The 24,663-nt window shown below is 46.2% G+C and overlaps 1 protein-coding gene across 4 annotated transcripts in view; it reads right to left on the bottom strand.

Annotated features, from left to right (window-relative positions):
* Nucleotides 1-24,663, bottom strand: part of KDM2B (lysine demethylase 2B) — a 91,204-nt gene that overhangs the window by 52,856 nt on the left and 13,685 nt on the right. For 2 of the 4 annotated variants that reach the window (XM_060269258.1, XM_060269259.1), the window contains 3 exons: nucleotides 19,708-19,886; nucleotides 17,959-18,065; nucleotides 704-797 (listed from right to left, as the gene is read on the bottom strand). In XM_060269258.1, coding sequence (XP_060125241.1) covers nucleotides 704-797; nucleotides 17,959-18,065; nucleotides 19,708-19,886 — 380 coding nt within the window. Of the gene's footprint in view, nucleotides 1-703; nucleotides 7,228-7,797; nucleotides 8,960-17,958; nucleotides 18,066-19,707; nucleotides 19,887-24,663 lie in introns of those variants that run through there. The other 2 variants (XM_060269261.1, XM_060269260.1) reach the window with 2 other exon arrangements.

Below are 24,663 nucleotides of genomic sequence, written 5' to 3' on the forward strand. Positions count from 1 at the left end.
GGGCAGAAAAATTGAGTGGCACTCGGCCTCTGAGACCTTATGATCTGATCTGAAGAAAAGGACCTGTGATTCTAGTTGCAGAACAACCAGCATATATAAACATTTAATTGAATCCTAATACATTTGTGTAAAAGACATAAAGTACGTGTGTGTGTGTGTGTGTGTGTGTGTGTGTGTGTGTGAGAGAGAGAGAGAGAGAGAGAGAGAGAGAGAGAGAGAGAGAGAGAAAATAAATCACCTGTCCTGAGAGTTGAGAACAGAGAGTGATCCTATTGGAACTAGGTTAACAGAATATATATTTCTCAGTTTCTGAAGCCAAGCACATTCTCTTTCACCAGATATTTGAGAAATGGTGATAGTTGGTTATTATTTGTTGGTATTTTGCTTTAATAATGAGTTGTTGGTGTAACATTATTTATTTTAATGTCACGAGCTGTTTTTTTATAGGTCCCCACAGTCACCCAGGAGAAATTAAGAAGCTAGGAACAAGTATAAAAAATAAGCAGATTACAATGCTCCATTTTTGTTTCACAAACCACAAAAGCATGATGTTCTTCCTATCTTAGCATTTTCTACTGACCAAAATCTACTGAAGATTTTGAGCCTAAGCAATCTGATAAAGAGCATAAAAACAGAGGCTACTGAGCTGCAAATAAGGGCTCCCCCTCCCTTCCCCTTCTCCTCCTCCAAAGGTGCCACTTACCTTCCCTCCACGGAATACATGATACCAAACTGAAGTGCCCCCAAAATCAATGTGGAAATCTGTGAAGCATCCTTTCACACTCATCAGACAGTACCTGAAAAGCACATAAACATTTTTGAAAATCCAACCAACCATAAGAAACAAAAGCAATTTCCCACAAATCATTAATGTTTCGTAGTAACTGCATAAACGTTAAGGGTCTCACAAGAATACATTCCATTAATCCTCTGTATGGGTTTAAAAACAACTGGATTCTGCAAGGAAAAACCCATCTAGGCAGTTCTGGGTTTCTTAGTGGAATATCTGGGAGGGGGAGACACACAGCCCTACCCCCAAAAGTGGAGAAATGAAACTGGTTATCTATGTGCCTGCACAGCCCTTGGCTCTGTGTTCCAATGTGATTCTTTGCTCTGGATTGCCAGGAAGAGCTTCTCTCCCAGCTCTTTCCAAATGGGGTTCAATAACAAAGTTTGAAACAGTTCTGCTCGAACCTAAACCAAGGTGGATGCTTCCTCACGACCAGCGTTGCTTTCGCAAGGGATGGCAAAGGCAAGAGCAAGACTAGAGAAATGAGCTGTGCTCAGCTGCTCCTGTTTTTGTTATCTTCTAAGATTCTGGTCGTGAGAGAACGTGAGAAAGGATCCACAGATGGAATTTTGCAAAGCACTAAATCCATTTGTTCCCCAAGTCACCTTTGTAAGAGTTTGGGAGCAGTTTTACAGCAGGGCGGCTGCAGAGGAACAGAGCGTCCGCCGCCACCCCCCCCCCCCCACAGCTCCACTTGATCCTCCAACCTCCATCCACATCTAATGGCTGAATTACTGCCTCCATTCTTAGGTTTACAACAGGCACCTTCGCAAAGGCAGGAAATGCATGTCACTTAACCCACTAACCTTTTTTCCTTGTTCCGGTTGCTGGTTCAGGGTTTGTGTCCCAGCCTCGTTCTTTTTACATACAGTTATTTCCCTAACCTTCTCTGCACCACACTGAGGATGCAGTGCCAAAAAGCGAATCCCCTCTCCAGTCCCCCTCACTCCCCCCCCCAAGCCTCCAACAAGCAGTGCTTTCCTCCCCCTTTCATCACATTTCAGGTGCAAGATCTCGACAGTATGCAAGCAGCATGCAAAAGTCCCTCTAGACGGTAGGCTAGAAAGAGGCTTACCATGTGCCACAGGAAGGCTGGCAAATCAGAAAGTCTTGGGATATAGAAGAACCTGCTGCCTAGCAACCCCATCCAGTGCCGGGAGTTGACACGCAATGCTGTCATGAAGACAGTAAATTTGCAGAATTCGGGAAAGGGAGGGGGACACACACCAACCCTCCTTGCACCCCTGCCTTGCAATTAAAATGCTTTCCTTATACAATTACAAGCCTCATTGGTTTCCCCACTCAGAATTTCAACTACACTTTGAAGGCGAGACGGAGATTAATTTTCCTTCTTCATCCAGGGGATATTTTAGATGCTTAAATCTTTCCTCCTTGGTGGGGAGAAAGAGGGGGAATAAATATTACAGAATCCCACAGAAGCTGTTAAGACTCTCAGGCGACAAACCAACACAGAACTGGACATGCTGAAGCTCGAAAGCAGCAGGCTGAAGCAGGCATAACTAGGTTGGATTGTGACCTCCACATACCACTTTTCAAAAATATGAGTCCTTTATTCCTCCACACTTTCTAGATAAACTGTCCTTCTCTACCACTTTATTATTTTACATGCCCAGCTGAAATGAAAACCATATTATTCTTTCTTTTGATGTCAACCTACAAGAAAAAGAATGTGTGAACTAACTTTTAATAAAAATGATCACAAGGGACGACTCTTATCGTTTCCAAATGATTTAAAAGTTACAAACAAGCAACAACCCCAAATTCAAAGCTGTATTCTTTTCAATCATCTTAAGGACAAAATTGAAAATGATAAATAAATAAGCAATCCACATACAATTTGTTAACGTAGCCTACAATTCTAACAGCCAAACCTTTTTTTAGCGTTGTGGCCAGGTGTGTTCGCCAGAAAAGTCCTAGTTCAAATCTTCCACGAACCCTCCTGAGCCGCGATTCTGTATAAACTTATCAGGGAGCAAGTCCCACTGAATGTACTGCATGGAGCTTAATTCTGAATCGACACCGATAGGATTGCACGAGAAATCCCATCCCCCAAATGCGCTATGAGAATATTAATCCGAGCCTACCTTACAAGGCTATTCTGAGGACTGAGAATAATGCGAAGCACTATGAGCACTCAGAAACTAGTTCTCTAAACTCAGACAGGCAGAGAGACCTTTCGAAACCACACTTGCCACTAGACAGCCTTTAACTTAAATGCCCAGAAACTGAATCTGGGGTCTTCTATGTGAAAAGCATGTGCTATACCATTAATCCACAGACCTTTCGGTTTGTTAGCCTGTTTGTGTGGACTGCAACTCGACCCTTTCAGTCTGAATGGGATCCCCACAACATTTGAAACTGAAGAAGCGCCAACAGAAGGAGATACCCAGATTTCCTCGTTCTGCAACAAGGGAATTTCTTGAGTGTTCCCCTAGCCTCATCCCAAAGTTGAACATCCAGCCTCAAGAATGGCAAGTTTCCCCTCACTCAGATGGATTAATAAAATATATTTAAAGGGCCTTCAGAAGCCCTTCGTTCTCCCCCTCAGCGACAGAGAGCAATGAACTACGGTACTCTGTCCTGAAATTTCCATTATTAATCTGACGCTCCTCTGTTCGCTATCAGCGGCTGATGAAAGGGTTAGGGATCTGAAAAAGCTCTCATCCGCCATGCAGTCTCTGGCGAAATGCCTTTGCGCTGACCTCTACCGCTTCCTCCCAACGTAACGCTGCAGTCACATGCTCCACTCAGAGCAGCTTCTGCTGCGGAGGCTAATCTGACATCCCACTCCAGCAGCCTTGGCATGCAAGATTCTCATCACAAAACAAGACTTGCCTTTGCTCTGGGAGAAGAAGGGGGCTCAACTTCTCAAAGGGGCTTTTCTCTGCCGCATGAAATTGCTTGAGAGTCCATTTTGGAAAAAAGGAAACTTATTTAGTTCAGCCCACATCTAAGTGAAGCTCTCCCATTGCCTGCAATAGGCTGAGAGCAACGTGTTTAAAATAATGCAGAGCCCTAAGCCCTTAAGAAGACATGGGGAGCTGGGGGCGGGAAGGATAGGCAGAATTATGGGGCTTCCGGCTCCTTGAACTCCTGCAAACTCTTGCAAAAAATAAATAAATTGCTGGGTTTTTTTTAACCTTTTGCAGCCCCAATAAAAATGCAACTTTTAAACCCCACTGCCCATCCCTTGATAATTTCATTAAATTTCAACAGGCACGTTGCATTTTCTGATGCCATGTATTTTCTGGTGCCTCATTTTCTCCCTAGGAAGTTCAGTTTGTGACTTTGCCATGGATAAGAAAGATGCTCAGCCACTGAGCTGTTCCATTTTGTAATTTCTTTCTTGTTAGGTCAATAAAAATTTGGAAGGTGGTGAACAGTAAGATCGGGGGGGGGGGCGGTTTACCGGGGAATTTTCGGTGCTGTTACTTAGCTGAGGCTGAACTGGAGAGGATTCAGGCAGCATTTGTGTCAACCGCTTTAGTTGCACCCAAATTAGAAACAATTGCTGTGTCACTTTGCATTATAGCACCAAAAAGGCTATCTCTAAGCTTTGTGGGTGTTATTTTCTTCCTGTGTTGTCCCCATAAATGTGTGGGCAGAGATTTCCTTGTCTGATGCTCTTCTAAAGATTGCCTTTATACATTAGAGGAAAAAATCTCCCTGAGAAATGCTATGTACATTTCCTTCAACCATACTGAAGTATCACTGTGGCATGATGAATGTATGCCACAGATTTGCATAACTGCACAAGAAACAGAAATGGAAACCCACAACGCTGCGGAAAATAGGGCACAGAATCGCCACAGGAAATAGATAGGCACAGCGGAAGAAAAGGCGCAGGCAACTGCCTTGGACCACACAAACCGGCAACATGTGGGATAATAAGAGAATTTCTGTTATTCGCCCAGCTATTGTATGTACAATGTTTTAAAATGGTGAAATGTGTCCCTCTTCTGAATTGTGTAAGAACAGATTTCTGTGGTACCATCCCAATTCCCAGGTGTTTCCAGAAGAAATGTTCCTGGCCCACTGTGGCCAAAATCAACCTCAGCAGCAAATAATTTCAGACAAGTTCCCAGAAATGCACCGATTCACAGGTAAAATGTAACAATGTGCAGAAAAATAGACAAGATAGTGGACAAAGATGAGTAAGGGAGCAAAAAGGGGAAAGGGAGGGAGAAGACACAGAACCATTATGGGCAAAATCAACACAGAGGGATGAACTGATCCACACCAACCGACAAAGAAAACTCCACAGCAGGTACATGCAGTGGAAAAGTGTGTCTCACATGAGGGACAGAGAGATGCAAAGGGAAAACTGGGCCTGCTACGAGAGAAGTAAAAGCCACACATGTTCAGTCAAACTCCTAGAGAAAGCATGTGCACAAGCGAATAAACCAATGGACAGAAAAACACAATCATTACCCTCCGATCAGTTCCTCGCCTCCGGCTGGAGTTTCAGCCCAGCCTCTGGCCTCACAAGGCCACCCCTACCTCTGAGATCAGACTATAAAACCACTCCCAATTCCTAGCAGATGGCTCTCTGGTCTCTGTGGGAATTCTTTTTTTCTTTTTTCTTTTGTTCAGGCCAATGAGGAAAGTGTAACTCCTTCCTTCCTTCCTTCTAAGAGAGCGCGTCAGGGGGGTTGGAAAAGCACAAGTCCAAAATCCAGCATCATAAAACTATGGCAAAACTGCAGAGGGAGGATTTGAGGTTTTGGGTTTTCCCCCCACAATTAAACATACGTTTGTGCCGTTCTCTTGACACTAGTGTGAGGCATGGAGTATTTATGAGACGAGAGACATGATCGGTTCATTTATTAATTGGTTGTGAGGGGCTCAGTTATGGGGGCGCTTGCACACACAATGTTATGCTTCAAGTCTGGGATTCTTCACATGGTTTCTCTGTGCTTATGTTCTCATGTTCACACACATTTGAAAGGCCAGTGGTCTCCCCTCTGCGAGCATTTAAAAGACACAAATAATCCCACGGGACAGTCAAGAAATTTCTCAGAAGCACTGCCACTTACTATCAGGGTCATTTTTTAATCTTACAAACAAAAACTGGAGCAAATTATTACTTTCACTTACCCTCACAAACAGCACTGAAACACCAAATTGTTGTTAATCATTAACTACCCTTTAAATTGTAACTTTTCAAGCTAAACAATAACAATAAATTTTTTTGGGGGGTGGAATCACAGCAGTACCACAAAATACTGTAGGTCTGCCATAGCTAGTTGACATACACACATATAAAGACAGTATCAGATGGGTGCAACACTATTTATTCAAATAGGAAAATGCTCCAGAACAACGAATTATGAGCTGCAACAGTAATTACCACTTGCAGAATTATGTCTCCAACAGCAACAAAATCTAGAGGGGGAAATCATTAGCCCCAAAGTGCCGTGTTGAGAGACAGTATACCGAGTTCAAATTCCTATTTTGCAGAGAAGTTAATTTTTTTTAGCACCCTGGAGATTTTGGAGGGCCACTTCAAACATGACCGGATTACTACAGGAAATTCCTTCTGATTTCTCACCTCTGCTTTTTGCTGCACCACGCCAGACAGCAACAGTAACACACAGCTTCTCACTGCGGATGCATTTAGGCTTATCTACGCAATAAGATTTGTGCTAATTCCTACATGGACATGATTTTCATACAAGGACAGTAGACAGGGTCTTCGTCCAACCTACCTGGCATGGTAAGGGTAGAAAGAGGGGGATATTTATGTCGGAACAGGTGTCAAGAGCAACATAAGCAGATACTTCAGGGCAGGGCAAGAAAGCTGACCAAGTGAACTGACACCACTGCACTGCACTGTCTCCAATCCCGAGGAGGGAAGGGTAACATTTCCAATACTAGGGTTCCATATTAGCCACTGGCAAGTTCTACCCCAGGGGTCGGCAACCTAAGGCCCATGGGCCACAAGCGGCCCATGGGGGTTGTTTAACTGGCCCATGAATCCTTGCAACCCGCTCAGGGACCCCCGCCACTGGCTCGGTTGGCTCCCGTGCGCTGCACTAAATCCCGTGTGCAGAGCAGAGCAGGGATTGCCTTCCGCAATGCTGGTCAGCCAATGGGAAGCTCCTGCAGCCAATGGGAAGTTGCACACGCCTCCTCCGTGCCGGAAATAGCATTTGCGCATGCGTGCACGCGCACACACTCCAGCCCACTGCAGCATCTGCGGGACCGTGGACCGGCCCAAGCCACAAAAACTTTGCCGACCCCTGTTCTAGCTCATCATTCCAGAGGGAGCCCATTACCATTATCTAAACTGCCAACCTAGTGTAGGGGTTTCAGTGTTGAAATAGAGGACGTTGAGACACGGGTTCAAATCCCCTTTCAGCTGTGGAAGCTCATTGGTTGGCCTCAGGCCATTCTGCGCCCTCACACTAACCTACCTCACAAGCAAAATAAAAAAATTCCTTCAGTAGCACCTTAAAGACCAACTAAGTTTTTATTTTGGTATGAGCTTTCGTGTGCATGCACACTTCTTCAGATACACTTGAAACAGAAGTAACCAGACCCTTATGTATATACAGAGGGTGGGGGGAATGGGTGATGGGCTGATAGGAGTGGTAAACCTGTTGATGGCTGTTAACGACTGCTGATGACTGCAATTGGTCCTGTGGAGAAAAAGAAGGGCTGAGGCGCTAAAGAAAGTTTGATCATGCATAATGAGAAAAGAATCCTATGTCTTTGTTCATCCCAGGTAGCTCCATAGTTTTAAGCTTGGTAACGAGTTCCAATTCAGCAACTTCTCTTTCCATTCCCACCCACCACCCCCACCACCCTCTGTATATACATAAGGGTCTGGTTACTTCTGTTTCAAGTGTATCTGAAGAAGTGTGCATGCACACGAAAGCTCATACCAAAATAAAAACTTACGTAGTTGGTCTTTAAGGTGCTACTGAAGGAATTTTTTTATTTTGCTTCGACTCAGACCAACACGGCTACCTACCTGTAACTACCTCACAAGGTTGTTGTGAAATTAAAAGCAGGGTGAATCACCCTTAGCCTCTCTTCAAGGAAACAATATGATAAAAAGACAATGAATCAATCCAAAACAATCAATCCAAAAAGCTAGGCGCACACACACCCTGCTACTAGTCTGCAGTGAAGGGAAACAAAAAATGATGGTTTTGCCTTAACTGACACAATGAATCGTGAGGCAGCAACAAACTGCCGTGAGCAAAACTAGATTTTTGGCAACCGTCAGGTGAGGGGAGTGTGGCCTTTGTTTCTGAACCATCCTGTAGTTCGGAGGGAAAACATGGCAGCATAAATATGGTTTAAGGTGGCCAGTTCCACAGTGCAGGATTTAAGGGATGCATAAGCCTATTGATTGAGTTTACTCAGGCATCCCCAAACTGCGGCCCTCCAGATGTTTTGGCTAAACTACCATGATCCCTAGCTAACAGGACCAGTGGTCGGGGAAGATGGGAATTGTAGTCCAAAACATCTGGAGGGCCGAAGTTTGGGGATGCCTGAGTTTACTTATATAACACTTTTCTACAATTAGCTATGCCTGAAGAGTCTTACAGCAAACATTCAAAATATCAAACACAGAGCGTTGGAAATACAAACATACAACATACATGTTGGTAAATTCAAAAATGGCAAAAAAACAACCATTCAATAAATTCAGTACTACAAAAAACAACAACACAATCCACCTAGCCTTAAGTACATAAATACAAAGCAAAGCAAGAGTTAACCGACAATAACATTTCTGGTACTGGTCTTCCTGCCGCTGCTGCAAAGGACAAGCCCATCTTACTCAAAGCATATCCTCTCCTCCCCCCTCTTGCCTTTGTTTGGAGAAAAAAAGAGGTGGGAAGTGGATGGGATGGGGGGGAGCTCCCCAGTGAACAACAGCTAACATCCGTACCCCCAGGGTTTGGGGAAAGTGTCCTGCAGCCCCTCTCCCTCCCACAACACACGCATGCAAAGGACACTCACACCTCCCTGCCCCCAAATCATAATGGTCAGACAAAAGGGACATGTTGTCCCATGGCTTTGTGCCACCCTCCTCCATGCTTAGAAGCAGGAAGTAAGGTGGCTGCAAAGGAGGAAACTCTGCCCAGCCTGAGGAACCTGTGTGTGTGTGTGTGTGTGTGTGTGTGTGTGAGAGAGAGAGAGAGAGAGAGAGAGAGAGAGAGAGAGAGAGAGAGAGAGAGAGAGAGAGAGAGAGAGGCCAAGAAACCCCAAAGGCCACTGCACACCACAGGGGCAGACTTTGGTAATATGGCCTCTCCTGACTTTGAGTTGTTGTTGTTGTTGTTGTGTTAGGGGTAGTTCCTCTGGTGGGGGACATGTCATGCTCCTTCTGGGGTAGTCTGTCTCACCTGTGGCTTCTAGAAGCTGTCAACATGTGACAGTGGCCGCAACTTGGGAATGGCTTTGTTATGTATTCAGCAGTCTGTGTTTGAATCATAGAATCGTAGAGTTGGAAGAGAGCACAAGGGCCATCTAGTCCAACCCCCTGCCAAGCAGGAAACACCATCAAAGCATTGCCTGAGCTTGCGTCTAGACCAGGCATCCCCAAACTGCGGCCCTCCAGATGTTTTGGCCTACAACTCCCATGATCCCTAGCTAACAGGACCAGTGGTCGGGGAAGATGGGAGTTGTAGTCCAAAACATCTGGAGGGCCGAAGTTTGGGGATGCCTGGTCTAGACTAAGGATTCTGAGCGCCTGTGTTCTGTTTCGATACATGATGTCCAATCACAGAACACTTCAGGATTTGGGCCTCTGCCATTAGTCATGATTCACAGCTTAGAAGTTTAGACAACCAATCATGTTGGGAGTGGGAGTGGCCCAGGCTTTCAGGAATAAGCAGTTGCTTTGCCCGTTTCCCAGTTATGTAGTCCGATAAAGATTCTTTTTGTTATCACTGTGTCTTGCCTCATGGGAACCCACCTACATTTCAGGCTTAGACTAGCTAGCTAAACCAGGTGAGGATAGCTGATGGGTCTCAAACCCTCAGTGAGGGCGTTTGCATCCTCTGCGTGCAAATAGAGGCTCCAGCAGATTGAGTGGACGAAAACAAGAGTGAGTCCACCGGTCAAGAAGGCTGTTTCTGCATGTGATGTAGAGGGAAGTGACGGACGGGTGGGGCTCGTCCACTTGGGAAGGAAGCCCATCTAGGAGAAGGAAAACTCTTGATCCTAAACCTCCACTGCGTTGCAGCTATACTCATCCATGATTAAGGCTTTGGGAGTAAACCATGAGGAAAAATCTGTACCCGCTGCCTTGTACAACATCTTTGGGAGAAGAAAAGGCTAAGGAGTAAATCCAGAGTGGAATCTGTAAGACGGTTGGGTGGAGCATTGTACGCCTCCTTCTGGCAACTCCTGCAGCCAAGCCGCTTTCCTTTGGAGCACATCAGTGAGGCGGTGGAGGGTCTTCTTGTCTCGGCAGCCCACGGCCGTCACATATACTGCCCAAGCTTGCACCCCCAGAGAGGTAACTGCTAATGCACCAAAAACAACATGGGAGACAGAAGTTCTGAGTTACTAGACTCTGCAGCCGCAGCGGGCTCTGAGATTGTCCTGCAGTTTGACTTCATACCCAGAGGTGCACTCCATTGTCTCTCGAGACAGACGGATGACAACAATAATTAGTATTGCTTGGTGCCCTGTGCAGGGGAACTACCTGCACCGTCCGAAATCCAGTGCTGGTCAGGAAATCTGTGTGAATCCCACACGTGCTGCTATGTGCGAATTGCATGCATTACAGGGCATCTGAATACTTTTGCCAGAAACCCTGACAATTATGGCTTCTTAGAGCTAGGACAAGGTGAAAAGGGCCAATGCTTCATAGACAAACATTTATTTATTGCATTTATTTGCCACTTTTCCGCCAAGGAGCTGAAGGTGATATACCGTATTTACTTGAGTCTAATGTGCACCTCAATTTTCAGAACCTTGAAACCAAAAAGACCTATTTGCTGGTGGGTGTAAATGTTCCATCGAATCTAATGCACACCTTAATTTTCACAACATAATTTGCCAAAAAAAGGTGAGCATTAGATTTGAGTAAATACAGTATGTGGGTCTCTCTCTCTCTCTCTCTCTCTCTCTCTCTCTCTCTCTCTCTCTCTCTCTCTCTCTCTCTCTCTCTGCTCAATTTGATCTTTGCAAAGAGACCTGTGAGGTAGGTTAGGCTAAGAGAGTGAATGGCCTACAATAAGAGATTATAAAATTATGCCTGGCATGGAGAAAGTGGATAGAGAAAAGTTTTTCTCCTTCTCTAACACTAGAAATTGTAAAGCTGAGTTTTGGGAGATAAAGGAAAGTACTTCTTTATGCGGGGACCCAGGTGGCGCTGTGGGTTAAACCACTGAGCCTAGGGCTTGCTGATCAGAAGGTCGGCGGTTCGAATCCCAGTGACGGGGTGAGCTCCCGTTGCTTGGTCCCAGCTCCTGCCAACCTAGCAGTTCGAAAGCACGTCAAAGTGCAAGTAGATAAATAGGAACCGCTACAGCGGGAAGGTAAACGGCATTTCCGTGTGCTGCTCTGGTTCACCAGAAGCGGCTTTGTCATGCTGGCCACATGACCTGGAAGCTGTACGCCAGCTCCCTCAGCCAATAATGCGAGATGAGCGCGCAACCCCAGAGTCGGTCACGACTGGACCTAATGGTCAGGGGTCCCTTTACCTTACTTCTTTATGCAGCACATAGTTAAACTATGGAACTTGCTCCCCCAGGAGGATGGCTTTAAAAGATTGCGCAAATTCATGGAGGAGAAGACTATCAATGGCTGCCAGCCATGATGGCCACACTCTGCCTCCACAACTGCAGGACGGGAGAGAACTCTCTCTGGTTCTGCTCCCTGGTTTCCACAGGTGTCTGGTTGGCCACTGTGAGAACAGGATGCAGGACTACATGGACTATCGGCCTGATCCAGTAGGCCATGGGTAGGCAAACTAAGGCCCAGTCCAATTGCCTTCTAAATCTGGCCCACGGATGATCCGGGAATCAGCGTGTTTTTACATGAGTAGAATGTGCCCTTTTATTTAAAATGCATCTCTGGGTTATTTGTGGGGCATAGGAATTCGTGCCATTCCCCCCCCCCAAAAAAAATATATATATATAGTCCGGCCCCCCACAAGGTCTAAGGAACAGTGGACCAGCCCCCTGCTAAAAATGGCTGAGTGAGAACCTTGTTTTGTGGAGGGATGTGCTAACATGTGAAGAGGTCTTAATCTCCTGTAGCACAGGCAAAATATTCTGCATCTACACAATTAAAGACATCTGCCCGCTCAGTGCTGCAACCGGCTCAAGTCCTTTGGATACAGCAGGTTATCAAAACACAGAAAGGAACCTGAATTCGCTCTCCATTTGTCCAAGTAATAAGGGTTCATAGTGAAACAAAGCCAGTGTTTCCCTCTTTCCAAAGAATGCTGTTTCTGCTGTTTCATATATAGGGTTTTATCTGTTGTTTAACATAGATGTTCTGTACCTATTCAAAACTGCTTTGGAGCAGTCAACCATTTTCACTCAATAAAATCAACAGATGCAGTTTGTAGGGTCTTCACAGTCCCTACATTTTTCTCTCACATTTCCATCTTAAAGGGCACACATTGGCGCAACTAGGCAAAACGCACACCTGTCGTCACCTTACAAGCATTAACATCTGACACCACCATTTAAAAGTCCTGAGGTGGTGAGACTGGGCCCCAAAAGCACCAGGCAGCAGTTCAGGTGGGCCTGTAACAAAATCAGGATATTTTTTTGGGGGGGGGAGGACCCTCCCTCGATATTCAGCTTGCATTTAAAATCGTAAATAAATAAATAAAATGACTATATAGAAATTACTAGCAAGTTTAATGAAAGAAAGGGAGGGGGGAAGAGAAGAAAAGGCAGAACGGAAAAATCATGTTCCGCTTGCACTTAAAAAACATCACCCACAGCCCTTCAGATCTTGTCAGTCGATTCCCAAAATCCCTAACCTCTGACCGTGCAGGAATCCAACAACATTTGGAAGACCCCAGCTCTCCTAGCTGCAAAGATATAAAGGGAAGTGGGAAGGCCTTGTTCTAACCAAATGCTCCCTAAATAGTAACACAGCGTAGTCACTTTTTAAAGCGACCTATATTTATAATCCAGCTGTTCTGCAATGATTCCTTGCCCACTTAAGACCACAGGAGTTTTGGCTACGAGCCTGCAAAGATGGCAAGTTATGTACAAACTTTGTAATCCAGGTGCATATTATTATTTGGAATATTTATAGTATTTATTTATTTCATAAGATTCATACACTGCTTGATTGCAAAAAAAAAAAACAACAACCCTCAAAGCAATTTACAAAAGGATAAAACAAGAAAACAGAGACGAATTCACAGCCATACTTTAAAACATCCAAAGGTTGAAATCTTTATTGCGGTCCAAAGACCCATAGAACAATTTCAGAACAAAATACAGTTAAGACAGCCAACCACAAAAGAGAAAGAAACCGGGGTGGTCATTTTGTTTTGTTTTCAGGAGCATAACGTAGAAAAGTCACTTTGAACAAGATTTAAAAGAAAATTATTAATTATATAACAATGCTCCTATTGTAGTAATCAGCAGTCGTTAACAGCCATCAACAGGTTTACCACTCTTACAGCCCATCACCCATTCCCATCACCCCACCCCACCCTCTGAATATATATAAGGGTCTAGTTGCTTCTATTTCAAGTGTATCTGAAGAAGTGTGCATGCACACGAAAGCTCATACCAAAATAAAAACTTAGTTGGTCTTTAAGGTGCTACTGAAGGAATTTTTTTTATTTTCCTTAAAATAGTGGCTGCAGAAAGCTGAGCCTAGCTCGCTCGGGGTGCCATTGAGGGGAAAAATCAGACGGGCTGGGAAGAAAGTCTGTGTCTGCATATTTGGGCACAGAATCTGGCGACCGCCCTGGTTATCTTCAGGTCTTTGCCTAGCAAGAGCAGGTTGTATAATTGCTTTTCCGGGAGGCTTGCTAAGCTCACCAGTATGGGGTCCAGGATCTCCCTTCGAGCTTCTTCATATAGGGGGCATCTGAAGAACAAGTGCTCAGGGCTTCCTATTTCCCCTAATGGGCATACGCAGAGTCTTTGGGCGTATGGGATTTTTTTTGTAAAGCCCCTCCAGCACAGGTGTGGGCAGGTCATTTTGTTTTTGCCTTGAATATGATGATCTTTGTTTCTTTTGACTTCCGAAAGAAACTTTGAAGGTTGAAATACTTAACCAGATTAAGAATTACCTCAACTTTCTAAGCATCTGGGAAGGCTTGTCTATACAGGAATGTTTTTGGCAGGTGCCCCAAGAGGCTCTCAAAACACCTCCCCACAATAAAAACCACATTCAGGTCTAGTATCAAGAACAGGGATGCCCTTGAAGGGCCAGGATTATCCAGCTGGCATTTCCTGCCCTCATCCGGATACCACCCTTTCGGTTTCACTAACAAGGCCAAAGCTCCCACCGGAGGACAACCGGCACAGTCTCTTAAACTGCAAATCCTGCAAATCCAGCCACTGCATGATCACACAAGCATAGCTGGGAAAGCAAGGAAAACCCAGCACAGCACTGGTCTGTTGCCTTACAAAATATCTCCTTTCTGAGATTTTGTTTAAAAAAGAAAAAAGAAAAAAGTTGCCATGCTGCAGTTTGCATGGCTGCCAGCAGGTGGCCAGTGAGCCACATGAACAGTGGTGTGAAAACAGTTGGGGGGAGGAGTTATTGTGCTTGTTATTATGTCATGCATTTTAGTGTTTTTCTGCTCTAAGCCACACTCTGATCCTCAAATAAAGGGTGGTATATACATTTAATAAATAATAACAACAGTCGGCAGAGTGAGCGAGCCAAGCGAGCCAAACAAGCAAGCAAATGGCCCAGATTGGCCTTCCCTTCCCTTTTCTTTCATAAGATTCATATACTGCTTGCTTTATTGAGGTGTGTGTTTTGTTTTTTGTTTTACAAAAGATAAAACAATTGGAGAAGAATTCACAGTCCAAAGTCCGTTTTGGGGGCCTAATTCGGCCCCCCGGTTGGTTTTCTCCGGCCCCTGTGGCAGTTTATTTATTGGGGAGAAATCCTTTAAAAAGCTCAACAAGTTCAATCCTAAAGAAAGCTGAACAACTTTGGGGTAAAATCGTAAAAAAAGTTTTGGGGGAAATCCCCCAAAATGCTCAACAACTTCAATCTCCAAAAAAGCTGAACAAATTTGGGGTAAAAATACAAAAAAAAAGCTCAACAACTTCAATCCTAGGAAAAAGCTCAACAACTTTGACTGGCCCTCATGCATGTTCACTTCGTCAAATCTGGCCCTCTTTGAAAAAAGTTTGGGCACCCCTGCTTTAAAACATCCAAAATTAAGAATTACCTCAACTTTCTAGTCATTTGGGCAGGCTTGTCGAAACAAAAATGTTTTAAGCAGGCGCCAAAAAGAGTACAGTGAAGGTACCTGCTCGATCTCAATATGCAGGGAGTTCCAAAGTGTAGGTGCTGCCACACTAAACAACCAAGTTCTTACAAATGTGGGGCAGGTGTTATGTGGCAGCTGTAATGTGGCAGCCCATTCTGTCGACCGAAGCGGTTGAGTGGGCACATGTGGGGTAAGGCGATATTGAAGGCAAACAAGTCCCAAGTTGTTAAGGGCTCCCCAGGTTGCGCAGGTTGTCACACCCTTGGCTCAGTTGTGGAGAATGCACACACAACAGGGGCATAGAAAGCCTGGGGTCTGAGCAAGCGGGTGGCCCAGGTGGCCAAGAGAGCAAAGGTACGGGTTTTCTGGAGGGGCAAGTGACCGGGCGGCCAGGTGGTCAGCCCACAAAGGCCTTCCCAAGCTCCCCGTGGTTGCCACTGCTGCCACAGGCTGAAGCCGTTCTGCCCTTAGTCCACTGCCATTTCAAATCTCCTTCTGTCAAGCAGCAGTGTGGAGACAAAAGACTCCTTCCTCTTTATTCCCCTCTCCTTTGTGTGTAGTGTCAACAGCAGGGGGATCTCAGAATTGGGATGAGCCATTGGGGAAGTTTTAGGCAAGCTTTTGGGGTATGGGGATTGGCAACAGAGTGGCAGGCAGGTAGGAATGTGGGGGTTAAGGAGCTGTGAGGGCCTGGGAGGGTTTGGAGGAACTATGAGGGTACGTGGGTTTGGAAAAGAGATGCGTTTTTTTCAGGGGGTGGCAATCAATGTGAGCAGGCATGGAAGCCCCTAGTAAATATACAAATATGCCAATATGGAATTTAGTTTGCTGTGCTCCCCAAAACTCTGAAGGTTGAAGCTGAGGAACACTTTATTTCTCAGTAAAAATTGGGGGCAAGGCTCACACTTAGACCTGGAAAAGTTGGTTTTCATGCGACTCGAGAGGAAGAGCCATTTCTGATGTAATCCTCAAGAGCGGCTTAACTCAGGGATGGGGAACCAATGACCCTCCAAAATGCAGCAGCTCCAGGATGACCAACGGTCAGCAATGATGGGAGGTGGAGTCCAACTACACTGTGAGGGGGCCACAGCTTCCACACCCCTCATTTAGCAGTAAAAGCTGGGCACCCGCCCTCCCCTCCTGCGGGGTTCTTCAAGACTAAGCAGAATCCCCTGGTTTGTTTGAACTCTGGTAGGTTTAGCTCAGGGGTGGCTATTCTGTGGCCCTCCAGATATTGTTCGCCTACAATTTCTATCATCCCCAACCCCTGGCCCGGCTGGAGGGCCCCAGGTCGCCCACCCAGGTTTTAGGCTCTAGTTAGGAAGCAAGGCAAAATCGTAAGCAATGGTTTGATCTGGTATGCTTATAAGCCTATTTATTTTTCATTAAACAGCATATAAATCTTGCTATGTAAACAAAAACAGTCTTACATTAACAAGCATTCCTCAAGACCGGATGTAATGGGGAGCTCCAGCTACTTTGAAACTGAAAGTGCACGTTCATCTCCTCCTCTTACATGCAAAAGAAAGGAAGGGAGTGCAAACCACGAGGTTTCCACGGCCTCTACGTGTAAAACTAAGCCATGAGAAGTGACTGATATATGTGATATAGATGTCCCACCCCCAGCAGAGGCCGACTGGTACTGAAGAGAAAGACAGCGCTACCAAAACACAGAGACATCCAGAGGCACAGTGACCACCTTCTCTGTGCCCTGAGGCCACCAGGTTTGCAGACACTTTTTCATTCATTTGTTCCCCCCCCCCCACAACACACTGGCAGTTGTCCCATAATCTGGGGATCCTTGCCTTTCGCAGAAGCAAGTCACTGACTGCCTTGTCTGAAGCAATTCACAACAGTATTCAAAACATCAATGAAAGGAAGGAGATGGGGGAAAGAAGCACCATCCCCAAAAGAGTTAATGGGACAGATCCAGTTCATTCTCCAGCTCCTTCTCAAGTATCATCTCTGAACTGGTACAGCAGATGGAGCAATCGCTAACTTCATCCCCAGAACAGAAGTTTGCAGTTCGCAGCCAAAACCAACATCTGCCACTGGATGGGACCATCTGTATTTGCAAAAACCACCATCACTTTTCATTTCTCTTTTGCTTTTTTGCTGGTTTGCTTTCCATTTGAGAACATTGGACCAGCATTAGATTTAGATTTAGAAAGGGCACACAGAACCACAGGCACACACAATTAGCAAGGCTTCTTATATGCTTCAGTTCCTTGGAAATGTAGACAAAAGCACAGAAAATGAGCTTCCTGAGAATCTAAGCTTCCTTTAAAACAATGCCTCACTGCCCACATTTCTAGCTTTTGTGGCTATGGAAGTGGTACAGCTGAAATCTCAAAAACTGAACAAGATTCCAACAGAGGCTTGGGGAAGGGTTTCAAAGCATGACCTAGCCCCATGCTCCTCAAAAGACAGAATAAATAATACTAAATAATAAACTTTGCTAAGATATTCTGCTTGCCCAGCTCCTATCTAAGGTTACAACCAGAGCCAGAGGCCCTTCTGATTGGCCAGTACCTCTTGGACATATCGGCAGATGTGCCCAGACACTTTGCCATCACCAAATCCCTTGTGGCATCGTAAAACATAAATAAAACAGCATTTTAAAAGCCAACAATTATTCCAGAGTCACCAAATGCATATCACTCTTCTAACTGCATACAATCAAGCTTCGCACCAGCAGGAGATTCCACAGGGAGTGGTTCATAATAAAGTGAAACCAACTTACTTTTTTACTTTTGGATACTTCATCTCTGAAATGGTATTGGTGGCGTCTGTCTGTCTCTCCTTCAGATGCCGAGGCCACATGTTATCCACCCAGTCGACCAAGTCTACCTAAAGGGGCATCCAAAGGAACCAGTTAAGTCAGGAAATGTTGGAGAAAGATCTCAGAGCAAGGAAGAGATACTGGCAGAGCTATGTGTGTGCAGGGGGGGGGGGAACCAAAATTCTGCCACCCCAAGCAATCCATTCTGCAACACACAATGCAGAATTCTGCCAGAAATGTGAATTACAAGGATTACATTCCTCTCACAGTTACTTTACGGTTCCTTGGTTTTCTGAGGGTGGCTCACATCTTACAATGCCACATTTGTACACAACAACTTATGCACCATTCTCAGGATTTTGTTAGGGCAAACATCTTTTATTCTTTAGGGGACATGAAATGTTGGGGCATCTTTTGGAGAGTGTGAATTTGCAAGACTGTGAACAGATGTTTGGGGAGACTTAGAACAAAGTTCCCATTGACTGTGGTAGGCCATGCATGACATAATAACAAAGTAGGCCATGCCTGTGCTGGATCACACCACAGCCCCCCCCCCCCCGGTTCAGCAATCCATCTGCAACAATTGACAAGGCCTAGAAAGACATCAAACAGGGAGGCAGCCATAAGGACTCATAAGAGCCCAGCTAGATTGGACCCAAATGTCCATCTAGGCTTGCATCCTGTCCTGCTTCCCCCAGTGACCAATCAGATGCTCCGTGAAGACCACAGTCCTCTCCCACCATCATTCTCAGCAAGTAGTATTCAGTTTCAAAGTGTTGGTGCTGACCTTTAAAGCCCTAAATGGCCTCGGTCCAGTATACCTGAAGGAGCGTCTCCACCTCCATCATTCTGCCCGGACGCTGAGGTCCAGCACCGAGGGCCTTCTGGCGGTTCCCTCGTTGCGAGAAGCCAAGTTGCAGGGAACTAGGCAGAGGGCCTTCTCGGTGGTGGCGCCTGCCCTGTGGAACGCCCTCCCAACAGATGTCAAAGAGGAAAACAACTACCAGACTTTTAGAAGACATCTGAAGGCAGCCCTGTTCAGGGAGGCTTTTAATGTTTAATTGATTGCTGTGTTTTATGTTTCTGTTGGAAGCCGCCCAGAGTGGCTGGGGAAACCCAGCCAGATGGGTGGGGTATAAATAAAAAAATATTATTATTATTATTATGAATACCAGTTGCTGGAAACCATTGGGGGGTAAGAACTGCTCTTCCTCTCATGGTTTCCCATGAGCATTTTGTGGGCCAATATGAGAACAGGATGCTGGAATAGATGGGCCACTGGTCAGATCCACTGGTTCTTCTGTTGTGTTCACTGAACACACACACACACACACACACACACACACACACACACACCAGGGATGCTTTCAGGATAGGACCTTTGGGCAGATACCCATTGGCCGGCTCAGCAGGACCAACAGGAAGGCCCCCAAAGTGCAGCAGGGCTGGCTCACCGCATTTTAGAGTAAGTGAAGCAACGTACACTGACATCTAAAAAGGAGGACCTCTGGTAAGACCGCTAAGACTAGGGGATAAACCAGGAATGGGGCACCTTTGGCACTCCAGGTGTTGGGGGTCCCCCAACCCCCATCAGCCCCAGATAGAATGACCAGTGGTCAGGGAAGATGTGACCCAACAGCACTGAACTGCCCCATTGTCGGCACCCAAATACCCTAAGTGCAAGAACCACCCAAAGAGGTCTCGGCTTACCACATTGGGGCGCTTGACGATGTTTGCCAGCTTCGTGTGGCTGAACTCGAGGCTGATCACGTTGTACAACTTCTTGCGCTCTGCCTCCGGGGTTTCGTAATATCGCACAAACTGGGACATGCTCATCTCTGTGCCCTTTTGAGTGTTGACATCCATTACGTCCACAATCCGACGGCTCCCTGGAAGATGATTTTGGACATGTGGAAAGGGTGAGGAGAAAAGACAACAAAGTTTTTGTTCCCTGCATGATGTTTAAAATAACTACACCAAGTCTCGAAAACCTTAACACAAGGAGACAAACTATGGTTTCAGGAGATGAACTATGATAAACGAACCATGATGGTTACATTACGACCCCACAGTTGGGAAGCAGCAATGATTCTGAATACCAGTTGCTGGAAACCATGGGAAAGGAGGGTACTCTTGTGCTCAAATATTGCTTTGGGGTTTCCCATGGGCATCTGGTTGGCCACTGTGAGAACAGGATGCTGGATTGGATGAGCCACTGGCCTGATCCAGCACAACTCTTCTTATGTTCTTATAAAGAAGGCTGATAAACAGGGCCACCTCCTTGCTGCTTAACTGCCTTTCCAAGAGCCTATTCAGATGATACCCCCCACTTTGAAGCAAATCACCAAAAAGTAGGTTTTATATTGCAGTAGCAGGGAGACCCCATGTTCAAATAAACATACACTCTCCCCCCAATCCCTTGTCCCTGCAATGAGGGACAAGAAGAGGAGGAAGGGGAGGAGCAGAGGTAAGAGTCAGAGGTCAATTCCCAGGGACAATCCTGGGGCAGGTGGGAAGCATCTTCTCAACCGGTCCTGTTTATTGCAGGAAAAGCAAAAGAGAGGTAAAAAATAAATAGAATGTAGGTTCGCACCCAACGAATGGTATTAAAGAACATGGGTAAACAGATCAATCAAAGGAGGTAGGGACATTATCCTTCAGGAGAAGAACCCCGAGATGATAAGAGTGAACTTTATTGCTTCAGATTAACATTCCAAAAATAAAAAAGGGAGGGGGTGGAATCTTTCCTTCTATAAAGAAGCAATTCCCTGCAAGTAGAAATTCAGCACAGCAGGAAGAAATGTTCCAGCCCACCACACCCCTTGCTTACTTCAAAAGATCTCACACACACACACACACACACACACACACACACACACACACATGCAAGGAAGCATGCTGAAATGCTATCTTCCACTTTCAGTCAGTAGCATAGTTTTATCCATCTCAACTGACCAGGCCTTAGACCAGACATTCCAAGACCTGGTAGCAGGTTGCCAGATATAAAACTGGTAAGGTAAAGGTAAAGGGACCCCTGACCATTAGGTCCAGTCGTGACCGACTCTGGGGTTGCGCGCTCATCTCGCATTATTGGCTGAGGGAGCCGGCGTATAGCTTCCAGGTCATGTGGCCAGCATGACAAAGCCACTTCTGGCAAACCAGAGCAGCACATAGAAACGCCGTTTACCTTCCCGCTGTAGCGGTTCCTATTTATCTACTTGCATTTTGACGTGCTTTCGAACTGCTAGGTTGGCAGGAGCTGGGACCAAGCAACGGGAGCTCACCCCATCACAGGGATTCGAACCGCCGACGTTCTGATCAGCAAGCCCTAGGCTCAGTGGTTTAACCACAGCGCCACCTGGGTTCCTGTTTACATTAATTTAAAAGCCCAACTTGCCAAGAAATGAAGGAGGAAGCCCACAATCTCTCTAACCAACTTGGATAGATATTTCTCTGCAACTTTTGGTGATTATTTCTCCGCTGGATGACCCAGTTACTCCCAACTCCGTAACACAGCAGCAAGAGACTTGTAAGAAGACTCTCTCTGCATGATTGTGAAGCCATTTGTTTATTATAACCCATTTTTCCTCCAAGGAGCTCAGGGCGATGTACATGGTTCTCCCCCTCCTCTTTTATCCTCACAACAACCCTGTGAGGTAGGCTAGGCTGAGAGTCATTGACTGGCCCAAGGTCACCCAGCGAGCTTCATGGCCGAGTATGGATTTGAACCTTGGCCTCCCAGGTCCTAGTCCTGTATTCTAACCACTAAACAATACAGCTACACTTTATTGGTGTAAGGAAACCGCCTTATCCCAAGCCAGATCATGGTCCATCTAGCTCAGAATTTTGTGCACTGACTAGCAGGGGCTCTCCAGGGTTTCAGACAGGTGCATTTAGCAGCTCTGCTAGGAGATACTGGGCCCAACTCTGCACCTTCTGCATGAGATGTGATTGCAACAGAAATAACCAAGTTGGCCAAAGATCCAGCAGAATTTACCTAGCTGCAAAAGGAAAGTTCCCAGCTAGTTCTCGGAACGAGTCATTGTTCTAGGTCTGCCTCCATCCAATATGATCAGTGATTCATGCAAAAGCACTGGGAGGATGAGGGAGCAAAGGAAAATTATTCATCCTACACATGCTAAAAATAAGCTTCTGGTGAATGAGTGAACCTGAGCCTCCACTTTTAATTTGGGGGGAGACAGTATGTGCCTCGGCTATCAACAGTTTGAGGAACCTGGCCATAGATGATTTATAACGTGCGAGCCCAAAACTGAAGCTCTTTGCCTTGGCGAACACCTTTGAGATAAGTGCTTTTCACTCGAGTCAGAAAGTTGACCACAGCTGATCAGAACCATTTTGCCCTCTCTTTGCCTTGATCCAGGTGATAGCACTGGGTCAAGCGATCCTCCATGAACATGAGACCAGAGCCCTGCTGGATCAAGGCAATTGTCACGGTCCGATCAGCGGGCGGTTGAAGCCCTGGCTGAGGACGTCAGGACCAGCGGCAAGATGGTGGTATAGAAGCAGGAACAGGTGCAGGGCTGAGGGTCCAGCAGCAGGCAGTCACAGGGTCAAGGAGCAAGGCAGAGGCGAAGGTCTGGGAGTCAAGGAGCAAGGCGTCAGCAAGGCAAGGGTCCAAGGAGCAAGGCGTCGGCAAGGCAAGGGTCCAAGGAGCAAGGAGCAAGAGGCCAGATGCAACCAGGCAGGGATAGCGTTGCTGTGGCAAAGAGCTGAAGGGAAATGCTGAGCTTCTATCCCTCCCAGCTCCTGCCACCAGGTGCAGTGAGGTATCAAGTGGCCTCACCTGAGTGGCCACTCCTTGCTTCTCCAACACAAGCTGAGGCAGGCCCCAGTCCTGCAAAGCACTACAGGCCCCAGAGCCTGACTCCTGCCCATACTCCTGACAGCAATGGCCCACCTAGTCCAGCATCCTGGGCTCACAGCGTCCTGGAAGCCCACAAGAGCAGCACACTCCCCTCCCTGTGGTTTCCAGCAACAATATTCAGAAGCATCGGACCATCCAACTCTGGAGGCAGAGCACAGCTATCATGGCCAGGAGCCTTCAATAGCACTCTTTTAAAGCTATTTAGGCTGGTGGCCGTCACTGCCTCCTGCATGTTCACAGTTTTAACTGGAAAACATAGTTTAATGCATGAAATGTATTTAGTATTAACGTGAGCAAAAAAACACAAGCAATTGCCAATGAGAAACAAGGGGACACTTCAAAAGTATACAGGAGTGCGCCCAAAGCACACACCTATTTCATCACAAACACTATTAGCCAAGACTCACCCACTGGGCATGAAACACTATGACAATACTGAGGTACATAACCTCTTTGGGCACATCAATGGCCTGGCCCATGCACAACACTAAGCCATGATTTGTTTAGGGCAAAGGGTGGTTTGTTTCCATGTCCAAATCCAGCCTAGGAGACTAACCATTGTTTGTCCAGCAACTGCCGCTGGAAAGCAAGCCAATCTTTGGAGACCAAAGTCAGACCAACACGGCTACCTACCTGTAACAATCTCTGGAGAAACCAACTTTCGCTTGTCTGATCGTCTGTGAGGCTATTTGTGGTTTCTTACATAAGCCATAATTTAGCACAGGGGTAGGGATGTGGGTGGCGCTGTGGTCTAAACCACTGAGCCTAGGGCTTGCCAATCAGAAGGTCAGTGGTTCAAATCCCCGCAATGGGGTGAGCTCCTGTTGTTCAGTCCCAGCTCCTGCCAACCTAGCAGTTCAAAAGCACGCAGTGCAAGTAAATAAATAGGTACCGCTCCGGCGGGAAGGTAAACGGCATTTCCATGCGCTGCTCTGGTTTCGCCAGAGGTGGCTTAGTCATGCTGGCCACATGACCTGGAAGCTGTCTGTGTACAAACGCCAGCTCCTTTGGCTTATAGAGTGAGATGAGCACCGCAACCCCAGAGTTGTTCACAACTGGACTTAACTGTCAGGAGTCCCTTTACTTTTAAGCACAGGGGTAGCCAACATGGTACTCTTCCAGATGGTGTGCGCTAAAAGTCCTACCATTTCTACCCACTAGCCATGCTGGCCGGGCTTGATGTAAGTTGCATTCCAACATCTGGAATGCGTAATGTTAGCGACTCCTGGCTTCATAGAATCATAGAGTTGGAAGAGACCACAAGGGCCATCCAGTCCAACCCCCTGCCAAGCAGGAAACACCATCAAAGCATTCCTGACAGATGGCTGTCAAGCCTCCGCTTAAAGACCTCCAAAGAAGGAGACTCCACTACACTCCTTGGCAGCAAATTCCACTGTCGAACAGCTCTTACTGTCAAGAAGTTCTTCCTAATGTTTAGGTGGAATCTTCTTTCTTGTAGTTTGAATCCATTGCTCCGTGTCCGCTTCTCTGGAGCAGCAGAAAACAACCTTTCTCCCTCCTCTATATGACATCCTATATGACATGGCTATCATATCACCCCTTAACCTTCTCTTCTTCAGGCTAAACATACCCAGCTCCCTAAGCCATTCCTCATAAGGCAAGTTACAGGGAACCAGGCAGAGGGCCTTCTCGGTAGTGGCACCCACCCTGTGGAATGCCCTCCCACTAGAGGTCAAAGAGAACAACAATTACCAGACCTTTAGAAGGCATCTCAAGGCAGCCCTGTTTAGGGAAGCTTTTAATGTTTGATGGATTTCTGT

The sequence above is a fragment of the Zootoca vivipara genome, chromosome 17, assembly GCF_963506605.1.
Source record: "Zootoca vivipara chromosome 17, rZooViv1.1, whole genome shotgun sequence".
Lineage (NCBI taxonomy): Eukaryota > Metazoa > Chordata > Lepidosauria > Squamata > Lacertidae > Zootoca > Zootoca vivipara.